This window comes from Marmota monax, unplaced genomic scaffold (genome assembly GCF_021218885.2).
Source record: "Marmota monax isolate L192 unplaced genomic scaffold, Marmota_monax_Labrador192_F-V1.1 WCK01_AAM20220418_F8-fsc00050, whole genome shotgun sequence".
In the NCBI taxonomy this organism is placed as follows: domain Eukaryota; kingdom Metazoa; phylum Chordata; class Mammalia; order Rodentia; family Sciuridae; genus Marmota; species Marmota monax.
Window position 1 is genome coordinate 9,301,262 of NW_026694552.1, and position 19,079 is coordinate 9,320,340.

The 19,079-nt window shown below is 36.2% G+C and overlaps 1 protein-coding gene across 11 annotated transcripts in view; it reads left to right on the forward strand.

Annotated features, from left to right (window-relative positions):
* Pak3 (p21 (RAC1) activated kinase 3) overlaps window positions 1-19,079 on the forward strand; it is a 257,142-nt gene that overhangs the window by 159,141 nt on the left and 78,922 nt on the right. For all 11 annotated transcript variants that reach the window (XM_058571641.1, XM_058571635.1, XM_058571645.1 and 8 more), the window contains one exon: window positions 5,859-6,060. In XM_058571641.1, coding sequence (XP_058427624.1) covers window positions 5,886-6,060 — 175 coding nt within the window. In that variant the 5' untranslated portion in view covers window positions 5,859-5,885. The remainder of the gene's footprint in view (window positions 1-5,858; window positions 6,061-19,079) is intronic.

The window sequence follows — 19,079 nt, forward strand, 5'->3', positions numbered from 1 at the left end:
AGGGGCTCTTACCCTCAAGAAGCTTTTGATCAAGTGAGGGGAATAACATGCATAATGACTGTGCAGTTTGAGACAAGATGATGGAAATGCCAAGTTGGGCTACCTTTTGTAAATATAGTCTGGAAATTGCAGTGTGGTTTCAGAGCTTCTGGGAGACCAGACTTGGCTCATTCTCCTTCCTATAAAATTCCCTCTTTGGCATTATTGCATATTATGGGAATTAATTTCTGGAAAGTCTTTAGAAATCTTCAGATGCAAGTTGCTGTAGAAATACAGAGCAACATTTCTTTCAAATCATAAGATGTTGTCTTTTTAGTGGAAGGCTAGAGAAGTTTTCTTTTCTTTTTCTTTGACAATTAAAAAGTCTACTATATATTTTTACATTGTCTGTTGTAAGTATCTGTGCTGAGTGGTTCATTTGCTAATAATGCATCCAAGATAAAGTGGGAAACTGTCAGCTTAGGCTAATTAGCAAAACAGGTTTTGTTTCCCAGTCAAATCTCTACCTAAAAGTTCTGCTAGACATCTTGAAAATGTGTGCCTTAGGACAAAAGGAAGCCCCACCAAAAAAGCCAGCCAGTGTAACACTTTAATCCTTGTCTCACCACCAAAGTATAATTCAGTGCACACATCATTCTTCTAGTAAAAGCAGCAACCCTATCTTCACATAAAAGGTACGGTCCAACATTAATATCATTATCTAGTGAAACTTTAGCAGACTTTAAGTCTGTGTTTACTTAATACCTTGATGTGTGGAAGCTGTCATTAAAAGTTTAATTCTTGATTTATAGGGCTAATTATTGTTATAAAGAAACTCCCCCAAATTCCCAGAATGTAGAAATTGGAAACATTTTTATGCTTTACCATAGATCAGTTTAATATACTTTTAAAATCCTATAATCCATCTTTGTTCTTTTGTGCTTTTGTCAGTTTGTCATAATAGAACTGTCATCTCATCACTTCAAAGTTTCTTTTTTTTTTAATTGGACACAATATCTTTATTTTTATGTGGTGCTAAGGATTGGACCCAGTGTCTCACATGTGCGAGGCAGGCACTCTATCAATGAGCTACAGCCCCAGCCCTCAAAGTTTCTTTTTAATATTTTTTATTGTAGATGGACAAATAACTTTTTATTTTATTTTTATGAGGTGCTGAGAATCAAACCCATTGTCTCACACATGCTAGGCACAGGCTCTACCACTGAGCCACAACCCCAGCCCAGTTCCAAGTTTCTTGCAACCCTGTTCATCAGATGCATCAAGAAGTTCATGCTGGAAAGTTCTCCTAAGCTATATTCCAACATTTTATTTTGATATAAAAAGGATATTAAACAATGTTGGTATGCTCACCAATATATGATAATTCTCTTGTGTTGCTGGTAGTTTTGGAGCTCACCTCTGGGTTCATTAGATCATGTGAATCTGCCAGCCTGGACTTTTGTTTTTGAAAGAAAGGCATTATTCATTTGTTTTTTATTAAGAAAAATATGCAAATAAATTTTGAACGCCGAAAGAATAATGCAGACATGTGTTTGTTTCTGTATGTGTCTCTGACGCTATCAGATCTGATAAAAATATTTGTTTCAGTTGCTTATGGCTTAATAGGTGGCCTTGCAAGTTGTAGGACTAGAATTTCTGGATTTTCATCCCTTATATACCTGGGTAAAGTGCCTGTGGCAAGTGGGCACAATTGGCAGTTTTGGTTGCATCCAATACAACTCATATGCTATAGTATGAATTTTAGTCACATTGGCTAGAGTATTTTTTGTTCTTTATAGATATAAATGATAGTAGAGTATATTTTGACATTATGCATACATGGAATATATCTTATTCTAATTAGGATCCCATTCTTGTGTTTGTACATGATAGTTACCATATATCTTGATGGACACTTGCCTCTAAAATGCTTGTAGCAAAGCTCAGTGTCAAGAAGGAAGTCAGTGAAGGGCCATGTGTAAGTTTGTACTGATGTATTCACATTTGTATTAGTCATTTTTTTGTTTTGTTTTTGTAACAAAATACCTGAGAAAATCAACTTAAAGGAGGAAACATCTATTTTGGTTCATGATTTCAGAGATCTCAGTCCCTGGTCTGCTGGCTCCATTGTTTCTGGCCTTGTACTGGGGCAGAACATCATGGCAAAAGGGCATGTAAAAATAAAGCTTACCTCCTGATGGCCAGGAAACAGAGAGGGACAGAAAGACTGAGAGGAAGGGGCTCAGGGACAAAATATGTCCTTCAAGGGCATGCCTTAGAAGACATACTTCCTCCAATGAGGCCCCGCCTCTCACTAATACCAGGGACTGGCAACCAAGTCTTTATAGCACATGGCCTTTAGGGAACATTTCAAATTCCAACTATGATAATCTATATACACATTTTCTCAGACTTGAATGGAGGCCTGGATGAATAGAAAAAAAAAACAGATGAGAAAGAGAAAGGTAATCCTAGTACTCTGATAAAAGGAAGTTTAGGTTCCTTGGTTATCATGAAACAAGGGATTTCTTTCTTACTGCTGATGAATTTGAATTATAATTACAGAGTATTGGTAAGCCACATTAAGTCCCAAGGGCTAGATTAAAAATACACACCATTCAGAGAAACCATTTGAATATTTCCTGAAAAACATAGCAGCTAAATAGGAAATCAATTTATGAACAGATATAAGCTGTTGTTGGTTGTCCATTAATTTTAGCTATTTCTCCATGATGCCAAAGATCAATTTTTGAAAGTGAAACGAATGGCCTGTGGCTAGATGTAATGTGTAACTCACTTATAGGTTTCCTTTCTGTTGTAGAAGTGAACAACAACAGTTGAACAGGTTTTTGATTTGGTTCCTAGAAAATAATGGAGCTTTTGTACAATTCTTGAAATAGAGCCTACAGCCAGCCCAAACAAAATAGTCCCTTTCAAAATCTTGGAAATAATGACATCATAGGCAGATTGAACCAGCAATCCATTAATAGTATCCTTTGTGGAAAGCTGTCTCAGAAGAGGACCTGGATTAGTAAATTGGTATTGTTTACAAACATAGCATAATAGAATGCCCTTTTTTTTTCTACATTTGTGGGAGAGCAGGAGACCCCTCCCATTTAGGAAATAAATACTATGTTAGCTGTGAGGCTTCCTCACAGGTCCCTACTCTCCCTTTCCACTGATTCATCTCTGTAAAAACATTTATTCCAACTTTTCTTATAATCTCCTGATGGGTTAAATGGAATCCACACAATTCCAGTTTGGTAGGAAGTAGAACGAGCTGCCATATAAGCTAGGTCCTTTGCAGATCACCTTTGATACTGACCAGAGCATGTGTGTATGCTGTTGACCTTTTGGTTAAGAATTTCTGGTGCAATATGGAAGAGTATAGTTCAAGTTTTATATCCCAAGCAGTCCTTTCTTCTCATCTGAAAATATACCTGGTCAAGTAACATCAACATAATCAGCTGCCTGAAAAGAATCAGGGCATCTACCTGCTTCTCTGGTTAGAGAATGTAATTAGGAAAGAAAAAGGCCACTGTGTGGTGAACCACACCTACTTATCAAGAACAAAGGAGCATAGAATTTTAAATTACGGAGTTGTCCTAGAACCCTGGCTGGCCCAGACTCTTGTTTGCCTTATTATGCAAGATCAGCTTTGTTTTTTAAAAGAGGTCATGTGTGTTTCTGTGACTTCTATCATCTTAAGTAATATGTCATCAGAAAATACATATCATCTAGAAAATGGTGGCTCTCTGTGCCTGAGAGACACATTTTTTTTTCAGAAATCTGTCTTCTAGGTATTTCTTTTTATATGCTCAGTTCCTTTCCAATAACTTTCTTATTTCATTTTACCAAGGTAGATTTTGTGTATCCCAAATATGCCTTATATTTGGGAATTATTTTTGAACCCAGAAAAGTCAATCTGGTAGCAAATTCTTCTCAGTGGCTACATTAAATCCATCAGCCTCTCAGATAAAAATTAATGCCATTTGTGAAGTGAGGCTTAAACTGACTTTTTGTCTGGAGAAAGAATGAATTTAAAAGAACTAAAACTCAAAATGCAAAAGAGAATGTAGACATATTAGCATTGGTTTCATATTCTTGTTAAATATTTACTAATACCATTAATTAGTATGTATGCATGCACTTCATTCTTGATATCATGGATATACCTACATTGGAAAACGTGAGGCTTATCAAATTGTTGGTAGTGATAAAACATTTATTAGTGAGTACTTTCACTAATGCACTGACTGAAAAAAAATAAAAGAGTTGGTCTTAATTTGTTAAGATAATGCAAGGCATGACAAAGCAAAAGAAAAGAGATCTTGTGTCCAAATCAAGATCAAGTCAATCATTGTTAGTTGACAGCCACCTGTGTAGGAGGAGAAAATATTAATTAATTCTAGCCTATTTGAGTAATTATAGACTGTGTATTTGAGTGAATTTAAAGCATAGCTAATTTTTAAAAACTCTCCACAAAACATGATATAACTTAGCTCTGACAACTGAAAACAATCACATTGTAACCATTAAAGGGCCAAAGTGAAGATTGTGAAATGTGAGAGTATTTCCTCATTTCAACAGTTAATGAAGAGACCCTGGCTTTTATTATTCTTGTACCTAGGTTCGCTTCTAGTAAATGTCAGAATAAAGTAATGTGGTTGGTTGTATTTGGAGGAGTTCTTATGTTCCAAATTAGTGCAGGGTACTACTTGATGAATTTACAGAGATTTCACACTAATGGGATTTGATTTTCCTTGTATTCAAACTAGGAATTCTCTTGGAAGTTTTTCTTAGTACTTGAATTGTGCTGGCAAGTGTTGAAGTATAATGAAAGGACTTGAATTAGAGTTGGAAAACACCTGAAGACAAACATTTCCTTGCTAGGTCCATGCTTTTCCAGTTCACATTATCCTCCCAGTAGGATGAAGCCTGAATGTACTCAAACCTACACTCAAAATAGTAAATAATAATGAAGTTAAGCCTGGGATTGTGGCTCAGTGGTAGAGCACTTGCCTAGCATGTGTGAGGCACTGGGTTCGATCCTCAGCACCACATAAAAAAAATTAATAAAAAAATAAAGGTACTAAAAATAATGAAGTTAACAATAAATAAATTCCTAAAACCCAGATTGAATCTTACAAGTCTCTGTCAACTCCCTGTTGTTCCTTGTTTTAGGACATAAAATGTAACAGGAAATAAGGTTATAACATCTGTTCAGGATATGCCCTCTCCTCTGGATCTCCTTTTTGTTTATGGTGACATTCAGTCTACTTTCATCTTTTACTTGCTTAGGAAAAGAGGGGGCATTTTTTGCCCTACCAGTACGTCCCAACTCTGGTGAAAGTACCAGATCTATGGGATGTTTTCTGAGTTTATTCCTATAAATACAGCAGAGACATTTTGTAAATCAGGTACACACTAGTAAGAAACAGGTACCAAAACCATTGTAATGTAAAAGCAGCCAAAAAAATCATGGTTGTGGGCCATTAAAAATCAACAGCCAAACCTTTGTCAGTTCCATACTCTCAGGAGTTTGTGCCTCTTAACCATTATGATCATCAGGATGGAATCTTCAAAGAAAGGTTTAATGTGGTTCATTAAGAGACTGGACAGCAGAAATGTGTTTGTGTATACATATTGAATTGTCATTAATTGTTACTGTCACTTTCCTCACTTAGATATTATATTGTTGGTCTTCCAGGGAGGCAAATCTCTTGGTCCTGAAGAGAAATCCCTCAAGTTGATTCACATAAACCTAAGAAAACATGAGACTAAGGCTGTTGTTTCTAATATGTTAGAACCTCCATATTTACTATATTTGGTTTGGAATTCTCTTTTCTTAATTCCTGTTTCCTCCTGCTTTTCTTTAGGAGCTGTGAAATCAGTTGCAACTGAAAATGTCTGACAGTCTGGATAATGAAGAAAAACCCCCAGCTCCCCCATTGAGGATGAATAGTAACAACCGGGATTCTTCTGCACTCAACCACAGCTCCAAACCACTTCCCATGGCCCCTGAAGAGAAGAATAAGAAAGCCAGGCTTCGCTCTATCTTCCCAGGAGGAGGGGATAAAAGTAAAGTATCAGTGGTCGGGCATTGAAAAGGGGCTAGTTTATTATTTCATTGTCACTTTTTTTCCTCATGTAGTCATTTCTTAAGCCATTGGCTGTTCAGGGCCTGCCTGCCATTTACATCTACATCTTCCAAGGTTGCTTTTTTGTCAGAGGATCATGTTTGATGGACTTACTGTGGGTTGACAGAAAAATATATGTATGCTATGTTTGCTTTTCAGAGAAAATTGAATTCATAGAGTTAAGTCATGGGGAATCATAGCAATGGTATTGTCTTGAATATATAAACAGTGACTTTCTGATAACTTAGACTAGAATTTACAATAATACCTTCGTAACTGTAAGTTGTCCTTTTTGAAAATTTGAATATAGGTGATTTTACTTCTGTATATGTTTTTGGGAACTGAACATATTCAACTGAGTGTATGGGAGTCACTCCAAGTCACCACAGTGTTGTCTCTCTGACTGTGTTACAAGGTGGGAAGAAACCGAGTCATTCGTTTCTTTTTTTGGTCTTCTACCAGTGGTCTCCTACACAATCAGCCTTATGTGCACTGAGTATCACAATATATTATCATTTATCCATGTGGTGTTCATAATGCCATTTTGATGCTTAAATATCATATGCTAAACATTTGTGACATTTGGGGATATAAAATTCCTAGTAAACAACTTTCAGATTGTATTAATAATCGTAAAGCTGGAACATGGTTTCCATAGATGTGATTACTGAGGCATATATGAGTAAAGCCGGTACAAGGCCATTGGCATCACAGAAAGTGGCCAAAAGGGTAAGAAAGGTGATGTCTGTAGAAGAGAAAAAGGCACATTCTTGACCTGCTTCTTCAATGAAAACAAGTAGCTATATAGGTTGATTATATGGTGTTAGTGAGTCAACAATGGATATTATAAGGACAATTGAAACTCTTATCATATGCCTACAAGGTACTTTATATTTTATGCCTGAAAGATGGAAAAGAGGCAAATTACATTAAACCTCTGAATTGAAGATAAGCAAATGAATAACAGAACACTTTTCATGCAAGGGATCTGTGACCATACAAGAGGAGTTTTAAAAAATATATATATATTTACAGACACCGAAGTGGATCTGGGAAAAAAATTGCTTGCAGCAAGGGATGGTATGAGGATTAAAGGTGTGCCATGACCTAGAGATCAAGTCTTGTGTGACAGTGGTGCCAAAGAAAGGATGTTCTATGTTGTATCTGCTGCAACTGTAGAAAGCGATTGAGGGAAGGGAATTACATGCCTGCAAAAATCCTTTGGTGCTATTAAAATTGGCATGCTTTGGGAGCCCTTGAATAGTCCTGCTTGCCATTTTGAAGAGCAAGAGCCAACTGAGACTGATATGAGGTTAGCAAAAACAGAGGCTGACATTTTGGTTTTGGGGCAGTACTTCAGGTGATATCACGGTGAAACCATTGCTGCTGTACAGATTTCAGGGGGAACAATTGAGCTAAGTTTCCAGTGTGCTGGCATGCAAACAGAAGAGTTTGGATGACTCTTACTCCCCTCAAGGAATAGTTTGAACAGTGATTTTTTTTAGATATTCAAGACTACTTCAAAGAAAAAAAATTATAAATTAAATTCCTGTTCATTCTTCATACTCCATGTGCCCCACTTGCATTTGCCAATGCTAATCTTAATGTACACCTTGTCTTTGTATGTAGCCATATCTCATATCCTCAAGCCATTAGATCAATGTTTGATACAGCTTTCAAGTAATCATGTTAAAGTAATATATAACTTTATTGTTCAGAAAATATCATTTTTAAAAGAATATTCTATTTTTTTAAAAAAGCATTAAATAGTTCAAAAGAGCCTGCCTTTAACAGAAAATGGGAGAAGATATGGCCAAAGGCAGTGAATTATTTTCAATGATCCACTCAAAGACAGAATCAAGGGATCAAGAAGAATCTATGGACAAGGATACACATGTGGCACAGGATATATCACCAAATAAGTTGAATTTAACCTGTTCATACTAATTTAAATGATGTGGTACTCCTATAGTATGATCCTCAGGAAGTCAACAGTACCCTAGAGGTGATTATTATAAATGACAATGAAGACAATTAGGTGGTTTTCAGATTAGAAACAGAGGCAGTTATAAACAACAGATGCAATTTCTTTAGAACCATATTAAATACTCTTATGGAAAGAACTGAAAATTGGTACCTTTACGTGTCATAGCTTACCAGTCTAAAGCTTGAGTGATTTAGCAGAATTCTAAAAATAGGTGCTATGATGCCTTCAAAAACAATCACATTAGACAGGATCCACCTTCAACAGTACTTAAATAATCAAGTGCCATTTAATACCATTGCTGAACAGCTGATAAGCTACCTCAGACAAAGATGAATGATTTAAGTGAACATTTAAAAAAGGTTCTAAGTGTGTTTATATTATAAAGACCATACTGGGAAGAAAGCAATGCCAGAAAAGCCTAAGTCATCAGGTTATTGCCATTTAAATACCTTTAATGGAGGGCTGATAAGTTGCCTTCAGACAAGGCTTGAATGATTTATAATTGAACTCTGTTCAGAAGTGCTAAGGTGTCTTCAAAAAAGTCTTAAGAAGACAGACATCTTCAGAAGGGCCAAAGTCATTAAGTAGTGCCACTTAAATTCACCTGATGAATAGAGTTAAAGCTGAAAGCAATATATGTTACAACTTCAGGATTAGATTTTAGTGACTCTTGAGAACACAGATATCCATGATTTGAACTAACAGTTCAAATGTCCACTGTTCATTGCCTCTTTGTCACCCTCATTTTCCACCACCATAATAAATGATAGATACATCCTCATCACCTCTGGGAATCATATCAGGATCTAAATGGAAACTGAAGAACCTATCATTTTTACTAATTGAAACTATGTAAACTCTCAATTTTATGTAATAAATTGTTATTGTTTTATTTTATTGCACATAGAACATTTTTAAGGGCTTTCAAAAGTTCATTTGTGACTTCGTTCCTTCTAATTTTTTTTCCTCCTAAAACTATGATTCTCCCAGCTCAACTCTGCTATCTTGGGTTTGTCTACATACCTGACTCTCATGGGTGGGGAAGAATTACAATTTTTGTTCAGTCTTAAGCTCACAGAAAGAGCATTGGAACTGGGTTCTGGAGAGCCAGGTTTGCATCCAGCTCTGCCTGAAATGATTGCGTCTTTGAGCTAGTCATTTAGCTTCTGTGAGCCTCAGTTTTATCACCGATGAAATGAGGATAATACTACCTGGTCTATTTCACAAGATATTTGTGATAATCAAATGTAATTGTGTATACCAGATGCTACTAAAAGTAAAATTAAAAAGTGCTACATAGCTGGGCATGATGATGCAAACCTGTAATCCAAGCTACTCAGGAAATTAAGGCAAGGGATTGTGAGTTGAAAGCTAGCTTGGGAAACTCAGCAAGACTCTGTCTCAAAACAAAAATTTTACAAAGTGCTAGATAATTGTGAAGTGTCAACTTAGTATTTCAGACCTTCCAGACAAACACTAAAAAGCCCTATTTTCAAATTATTGTTTCTTTCTAAATAATTTTCTTCATAAATAGAATTTACATGTCAATTAGAATTTAAAAAGAAAATAAAAATTGCTCATAATTTCATAAGCCAAAGGTAACTGCATTGGTACTTTTCCACATACTTTTTTTCTCATCAAATAAAAATTGTTCATCAATGTCAAAGACTTGGAAAATAAAAACAAACATATAGAAAATAATAAAATATCACCCACAATTGTAAATCCTAGAATCAATGTCAACATTTTGGTGGATTTCTTATATATGCTATTTATGCACATATATATTTTCCTACATTCTTAAATTCATAATGTGTACAGTTTTGTATTCTTTTCATTTAACATTTATCTCATGAATATTTTCCTACCTTTTAAAAGTCTTTATAAAAGTTGTGATGGTGTAAATTAGTTCTTCATATAGTAGCATCACAGTCTATTTAACCATTTCTTTTTTTAAAATATATTTTTATAACTTTATTTATTTTTTTATGTGGTGCTGAGGATCGACCCAGTGCCTCACCCATGCTAGGCAAGGCTCTACCACTGAGCTACAGACCCACCCACCATTTCTTTATTTCTTTTTTTTTAATATTTGAGTCCTTTCCTAATTTATGTCATTATAAATAATGTTGGAATGACTATTTTATTTCTTAAATGAAAATATTTGGATTGATGAGAGCAGAAGATTTTATAAGCCCCTTTTAAATGTTTTCATTTACATAGAACATTGAGCATGATTGTTTTTTAAGAAGACTGTTAATAGTTCTATTGCATTATCCAAATTGAACTTTGATGGGTAAAAGAAAAATAAGAAGCAATAGATCTAATTGCAAGATTGAGAGTCTTTTTTTTTTTTTTTTTGGAGTGCATTCCAGGAGCTGAATCTTGGTATTAGAGCAATTTAGGAGGGAAAATTTGGCACCATTTTTTGCTACTTCACTATAGAAAGGATTCAAGATTTAGACCAGGAAAGGAATATCCTGGACAAGCAATTTTACTTTATTTTATGGAGCTTGTGAAGTGTGTGACTAATCAGGTTTCTCCTTTGTTGACTACTGGAGAGTTTAGAGCCAAATGTGTGGTTCATGCATAGCATTTGTAAAAGGACTCCATGGTATGTATGCACTTTGTATTAACTGTCTTCCAGGCTCCATTCTATTTTCCTGTGTTTTTGATTTTGTTTGTTTTGCTTTTCTTTTACTTTCTTGTCTACATTGAATTTATACTATCATGTTGTATTTGGTGTATTCTTGTAAACCACCTGACATACATTTTGGAACAAGGTGAGGAATACATACATGAATGAATAAATATATTCAATACATTAGTAAATAAATCAATAAGGAATAGGCAATGAGGCAAATGAATGCAGCCAGGACTTTGAAAATGGAATAGTGTCTCTACAAATGATCGATATTAAGGATTTGCAGCTTGGAAGAACATATTGGAAAGAATCAGGTGAGGCTGCATTTAGTGGTGACATGTTCTATGTGACATTTGTGTCTTCTGAAGTGTGCTTATGTGTCTTGTGTCTTGTGCTGCTTTGAGCATTAGGTATGTTTTGAAGGGCTGTGTCTGTAGAGAGCACAGTTCATGTGCATTTAGTTTGTGGAGAATCCAGAGAGAATTGGGAACTTGGTGAGCTGAGGAATGATGGATTGTTCCCTCTTCCTGAGCCTACTAGGGGATAGTTTTGTATGAATCAAATCAAGACATATAGGGAATGATCAATTATTTACTGTCTGGTAACTGGGTGCCAAGCAGTGTGTCAGGTACTATACATGCATTCAGTGTTAATCCCTATAGCTACTCTGTATTATCCCCTTTTTACCAATGAGGCAATCTAATCTCAAAGCATTTAAATAGATGGCCTAGGACCAGATAGCAAAGGAAAGAAGCCAGAAATCTCCTAAGTCTTCGTGACTCTAAACCCTGCTTATTTTCCACCCTCCTATATTATATCGCCTTGCAATGTGACAAAGGGACTATGTGGTAAACTATGTTCTTAGCATCTGAGGCCAGTAGTGGCTTTCATTTTTCCTTAAAAAGACTCCAGTGTACTTTGAAATGTGTCTGAATTTCAGAAAAGAGGATTTTTTAAATAACCACTCAGCAGGAAAGAAAGAAAGAAAAAAAATTCATATTTGTTTTAAAAGAATTGATGGTGAGACAACATTATTCAGAATAGAGATGCTAACATTTGATTTGGAGTTTTGTGTGTTAGATTATCATTGGGGTGTATGCTTCATAAGCTTACATGTTGATTGCTTTAGAAAGTTGAAGCTCTAAATGGGTGTGATCACAAAATGGGCAAAATTTCTTAAAGTGGTATATAGTTTTGTAAATGTATCCAGTATATATTGCTGTTCTAATACCAAAGTATGTCATCTTCTATATACCCCCCCACAGCAGGAAGCACTGCTGTATAACAATTATATTAAAGAAAACTCACAAATATCCTTTATGATTTTGTTAATCAAATGTCTTGATCAATGCACATTACTTATTTTCATCTAAATAATGCACAATAAAATATACTTAGTGTGATAACAGTATGCAATCTTTCTTTGGTGATGCCAAAGACCCTTCAGGATCTTGAGGTAGCCTAAGGTGATTTCATGTCACCAAAAAGTGTGGGAGTCTAAATTAATTGCGGGTTCTGTTATCAGAAAGTCATATGTCAGAGATTGTTGCTTTCATTCCTCTTCTCCAAATGTAGCCCATATTGCTGAGCAGAGTACTTTTCAGAGACTCTTGCCCTGTCCTTTGGGAAGCCTGGAGGGCATAACTTCTTGCTTGTCCTCCAGGAGAAGACCCTCCTATCTGCTTGTTCACTCTTAGAAGTCCACTATTGAAGTAGGAAGAAGGTGGGATAAGGATACCCTCTTCCTATCTACTAGGGCCTGAATTTCTACTTCATGTCCGTTAAACAGGGAAACTTGGCATGAATATGGTAGCCCACTTAAAACATAACACAGCTAAATTGAAGAGAAATATAGAATGTGGGATTGGAGAGTATATACACTAAGGTAAAGAGGAAATAATATTTGTGAAGCAGACTAAGAAGTGGAGAAAATACAGGGGATGGATAGGAAGACAGAAAAGCTCTATATCACATATTCAAATGAAGTGTTGCAAAGAAAGAAGCAATGATAATAGCTATGACAATAGCCTAAAAGATATGAAGTTGCTTTCCTCCTTAGAACAAATGAGGCCTTTTTCTCCTCTCAAACTTGTACTATGTAAAACTATACACATGATCAGAAGTATCATGCTAGGACATTGCTTCATCTTTGCATTTTATTTTCAAACATTTTCCATTGAAATTATTGCATGGGTGAATTGAGCATAAGTGAGAAGGGAGTCAGTATGTGTTGCCTAGACAGAGATGAATAGGTGGCAAACTTCTTAATTATCTCCCAGAATGATTATACTTGCTTAATGTTTTTTTTTTTTTTAAGATGATACTCCTGAAGGTGACGGCTACCTGTATGTATTTGTGGGGGCAACTAAAGGGCTCACATGGGGCTATCATTTCCTTTCCTCCATTCCATCATCCTCATGATACATCCAACTCATGAATTAGCCTTATAATTGCTCTTGAAGAATTAGGTACCACTTTGAGTTTTTATTTGTATATACTGTTTTCCATAGCCACTGAAGACCTGGCAGGAAGAAATAGACTTAATATTCCTCCTGAGGGAATAGAACTAGACAAAAAGAAATTCCAGATGGACTAATTAGATGCTATGGATGACAGTAAAATTTTCTAGGTTCTGCATTGGGCCTCTTAGGGATTTATGTGAATAATGGACCTTCCATTATCAGCCTTCCCAACTCTAAGCTTCTAGGATTTGCCAATATGATAAATGATATTATGATACAAAATAGTGAATATTTAAAACAACCAAGTTCAATCCTCTTTCTTGGTAGTTCTATTCCCAAGGACATCATTCATAGAATGGAAGTGCTAGGTTTAAAAAGTTTCACATTAGTTTCCCAGCAAAGAGTCATCTTGTTACTTAGTGCATTGCTAATGAGAAGATGTATTTTGGAAGGCCATTATGGGGGTATTATGATGTTTAAAGTACTTTCATATCAGTTACTTCTTCAAACCTCCTCTGCTATCCCATTTTATAGCAGAGATGTTAAATGATTTCTACAAATTTGCCAACTACTTAATAATAAAATAAGGCAGACCTAGAATTTATATCCTCCAACTAGTCCAGTGGTAGAACATTATACAACTTACCATAAAATGAGAGAAACCTAACTTGTTTTTGAAATAGGTTTTAACCAACAGAATATTGAAAATGGAGTTTTTAATGGAAGCAGGGGAAAACTAGGTGGATGGGCAATTATGACAGTAGTCATTCCTTTGTCTTTTAAGTAATTTCTCCTGAGGGCCTAATTTGCTAGCAGGAGGTTACCAATCTTTGTTTTAAAAAAAGTGAAATTCATTATTCTCCTATTCCTGTGTTATTTAGTGGGGGATGGCTTTTAAATGATTTTCTATTACAAAAAATAATGTTTGATGCTTATAAAATTGAAATAGTAAATAACTATTTTAAAATAGATAATTTTCCATTGTAGTTACCACATAATACTTTCAGATACTTCAATGGGAGAAATAAATTTGAAGGCCCGTTCAGTGATAGTCTACCCCAAAAATGTGAAAACCAGAGAATTAATCTTTCCCCTGTGTAAGGGAAAATATGCATCTCATAAATCCAGGAGTTAAGAAATTCTTGTGGGTCCTTGCTCATACCACACCCCAAAAAAAGGGTATTTGTTTATAGAACAGATGTAACAGGGATTAGAACCTTGACAAAAATCAGCCCCTCTGACACTATTGCTCTCACAAGGAGAACCAACCTCTTTGACACTGCCTTGCAGGACTTCTGTTGTACTATTCAGGGATACTTATTTTTACCCAAGTAGAAGGAAGGCTTCAGAATGCTTCCTTCTTGAGGGTTATGGCACAGTGTGCCCTATGACCCACAAATCAAAGGATGGAACAGAATAATATTTTCAAAAAGTAAAAAAGGCGACAAACTCAGTATTTGATTCACTTTTCTGATAATTAAGCAGACACTAAAGTGTTTTAATTCTTGTAGCCCACAGAGACAACATTTTGTAAACAACTTTTGTGGGACATTGACTAGCAGTCTTTTAGTGACACAGAAATCAGTGAACCACTAAAAGTATCTATCACTGAGCTGAAGATTCACCAAGTCACTAAGTAGCATCTATTTGGAAAAAGGAAGGTTGGCACACAAAGAATATGGATGGTCTTTAAAAAATACTTTTATGTCATTCCAAGATTACTTATCCAGAACAAAATTTAGGAACATTGAGATGAAAAACAGACCTTTAATATGATGGATCTCTGACCCAGCCATCCCACTGCATATGCCAGAACTTGCTTGGCTTCTTCTGTACAAGTTGTTTGGTTCCAGGACTATATAACACTGGATAAATAGACTGTAGCTCAGCAGCACAAAAGATTGGAGGAAGGAAAAGAGCTTCTGATTTCAATCTAGAGGTAGTGGGATAAGGGTACCTCTCAGGAAAGATTCAGACCCATCAACTCCAATATAAGTCTTCTAACAAAATGCTTTATTAGACCTCCTTTATCTCTAGGGATTCCTTGAAAGACCATGGTAGAGATATAGGCAACCAGGCAACAAATCAATCTGAACTGCATGCTGACTTTGAGCACAGATCTAATTTATTATCTCAGGTTAGAAATCAGATATAAGAGAACCTTGAGTATGCTTTTAACTGTTGTATCATTCACCCAGAAAATATTTGTGTCTGCTTTTTACTTGCCTCATTCTATGCTAAATATTGTGAAGGATACCACATATGAGAAAAGGTTCCTTATCTTCAAGTAATTTTCAATCTAGTTGTAGAAATAACAGGAAATGCTCCATTAGTGATCTTAAAGGCAACAGATACACTGGTAGGTTGTCTTCCCATTCTACACCCTTCATATCTTCTCCTCAGCCTGAGAGAAACAGTAACCATCATGAAGCCTGCCCCCACCATGGTCCATGTACCTTAGCAGCACATAACTACCTAGCTTATTTCTGGAAAACCCCTTTTAAGTTGGCATCCATCTGCTCAAAACCTTTCGAAGCACAGTTTTTATTACTATCTCCAATTTCATCTTCCTCTCCTCTTAATTTCCCATATGGTTGCTATCTATTTACCCTTGTCTTCTCACTTCTACATTCATTTGCTATATATAGTCCAACTTCTAAGATTTTGTTCTGTTTTCTTACTTCAGATAGTTTACCCTCATGTATCTAACAAGTTTTTGACTCATCTCTTAAATCTTGTGTCCTCCAGTAAGTCCTGACTGTCCATTACAGATTACGGTGACTGTTTCCCTTTTGACATGCATTTATATTAAAGCATTTACACTCTATTCTTCACAACGTAGCACCTAATTTTATTTTGTATTATAGTATTGGCTGTTATTTTGTTTCTTAAGCTTATTTCCCCAATTACTTTCCATTACTTAAGTTCCTAATGAATCATCTAGTGTACTCTGTCATTACATTGATGCATAATTTAACCTCTAGTTGATAACGGACTCATGAAAAAGAAGCTGAGGTAGTAGCAAGAGGTTGCTGTTCCTTAAATCTGGGGTTGCAAAATGCTTGCCTTGGAGAACTAGCCAGTCTGTGCATTTTTTTCCCTTTGGAAAAATTCTTTCCACACTTAAACAATATGCTTTATATAATACTTTGCTTTTAGCTTTCTTTATTAATGTGGCTTTAAATGTTGCCCTTGCCATGTAGAGCACAACATTTTGTATGGTTTCTGTTGCTTTTTTTAAAAATATTGTTTTGTGCTTTTAGACTAAATTTATGTAGGAAAGCTTTCTGTATGTCTGTCTTCTGTCATTCCTTTCCTTTTCCTGTAAGCTCTGTTTTAAAGGAGTTAGAAAGTGTTCTAAAAAGTAATACTGGACATGCAGAAATGAGATCTAATGAGAAGACCCAGCAAAACTTCCAGGAATTTTAGGGGAAGATGACAAACGGAACCACGACAACAGAGAAAACTCAGGTGACAGTTTTCTACAATGCTGTCAGGAGGCAAACATAGCACCATCCATGGATGTCTTCTGGGGAGAATTCATTGCTTTGCTGTACCTTGACCCCTGCCCTGCTCTATTGCCAGTATATGCATGTGGCATCTCACAAGAGATGTGTCTGAATGGATATATAGTCAGTGTGGACACTGTTGGAGAAAATATCAACAATGCCACCAACAAAATGCAATTACAAAAATAACTCTTAAACATATTCTCTTTTTGCCTGGCACTCTTGGAAGATCCAGGTCATTTTTTCCTCATCCATGAACACATCATAGCAAATAAGCATCAACTGTCTCCATATGTTGGGTCTCATTTCATATAAAGGTCATTTATTTGTTCATTCATTCGTTTGTTCAGTTATTCATTAAACATTGAGTCTGGTACTGTGGTGATGTATAGAGATGAATAAGTCCCAGTCCTTCCTTAAGTAACTGAGAGTCTAGTAGGGGACACAGACATGCAAGTCAATAGAGTTTAGTGTGGTAAGTACAAAACAGAAGTGAGCACCAAAGAGGGGGCATCTATTCAGGATTGAAGGGAGGGAGGAGATGTTAGAAGGCTTCCTGGAGAAGGTGACCACTGAACTGAGGTGAGTCTTAAAAAAGAGAATAGAACTGGCTGAGTAAGGCATAATGCAGTAGCAGGTTGAGTTTCTATGGCTACAACTACAAGAAATTCAGAATAGCCAGTGCAAAGAGTCAGTGTGGGAGTAAGTGGGAGATGAAGCTATGGGAGTACTGTGGGACTAGATCATGGAGGATTTATATTTGCTATACTAAGAGCTTTGAATTTGCTTCTAATGACAATGAAGGGAATGTTTTAAGCAGGAGGAATGATATCTGATAAGTGTTTCAAAATATCACTCTAGCCAGAGGAGGAGGAATGGGTTTGTGGTGAAGTCAGGCATGTTAGCCTGTTGGAGACATGCAAGTGGGAAATGATGGTGGCATAAGGGCCAGTATCATTAAGAATAGGTGAAGAAATCCAGAGGGAATACATTGAAAGGAGACTTAATACAAGCAGTTTTGGGAGAGAAGAAGCTAGAGAAGTGTGAAGTAGGAAACAAAGGGGGGATTGTAGTTTCACATTGTTTCAGGTGGGACAATAGAATAGAGATGTTTAATAGCCTATTAAGTACAGGGGGGTTGGGATATGGCAGAGAAATCAGAGCTGGAAGTACATATGGGGAGTCAGTACTGTAGATGGTGATTGAAACCATGCATGTAGAAGAGATGAACCAAGGAGAGGTGTTTGATGGCAAGACATGAGTACCTGGGACAGCTCCTAGAGCATGCTGTTTAAAGAACCAACAGAAAGAAGCTCCTACACAAGAGACTGAGAAGGAAAACCCAGAAAAATAGAAATTGACTCTAGGAATTAGTTGTGCAAAAGAAAGTGCAGAGGAATTTGTTTCAAGAAGTGTGTGGTCGGGGCTGTATAGATGAGTGGAAGAGCACTTGCCTAGCATGTGTGAGGCTCTGAGTTCAATTCTCAGCACTATGTATAAACGAATGAAATAAAGGTCCATTGACAACTAAAAAAATTTTTTAAAAAGAAGTATGTGGTTAACCATGTCAGTTTTGACTGAGGTGACAATGGTTTTAAGGACAGAAAAGTAGCTCCTGGTCAAGGAGGAGGTTCAGGGAGTCATTACAATGATTTGGAGAGTGAGAGCTTAATAACTCTAAAATACTTTTTCAAAAAGTTTAACCTAAAGAAGAAAAGGCCAAATGTCCGTAAAACTTAGAGAATAATGTGAGGAAGCAGAAGGCTAAGAGAAATCTTAGCCTTTTAAGCCCAAAACACCAGTAGAGAGAAAGGGAGTGAGAGATGAAAGAAACAAGAAGAAATGGATGTAATTGGTGGAATAAGATCCCTGGAGAAGTGAGAGGACTGGGATCTAGAGCACCAGTGGAGAGAGACACCTTAGGTGGAAGGAGTCACCTGTTTCTAGTGGGATGGGAGGAGATATGCATATATAGGCATCAGTAGCACCTTCTTATCTCCTCCCATCTATAGGGGCATCCCATATATAGGGTACTGATTCTTATATATGCATAGGAAGGTTAAAGGAATTGATATCAGAAGAGTTCCAACTGAAAATTAACATTTTTCTTTGAAGTAGAACGTACATCATATGCTAAAAGTAAAGGAGGATAGGATAGAGCAGAAATTTGAGTGAAATTCTGGAATATTTGCTGAGAGAATTGGGAAAGGAAGTTAGTAAGGGGCAAGGAAAATATTGCTAAAAATCATTAGTGACCCAAATGAGATCTGTGATCTTCATAATAACACCAGTCTACATGGCCACATGATATTTTATTCCTCAGCAACTCACAATGAACCTTAGTATAGAAGTGGAGAA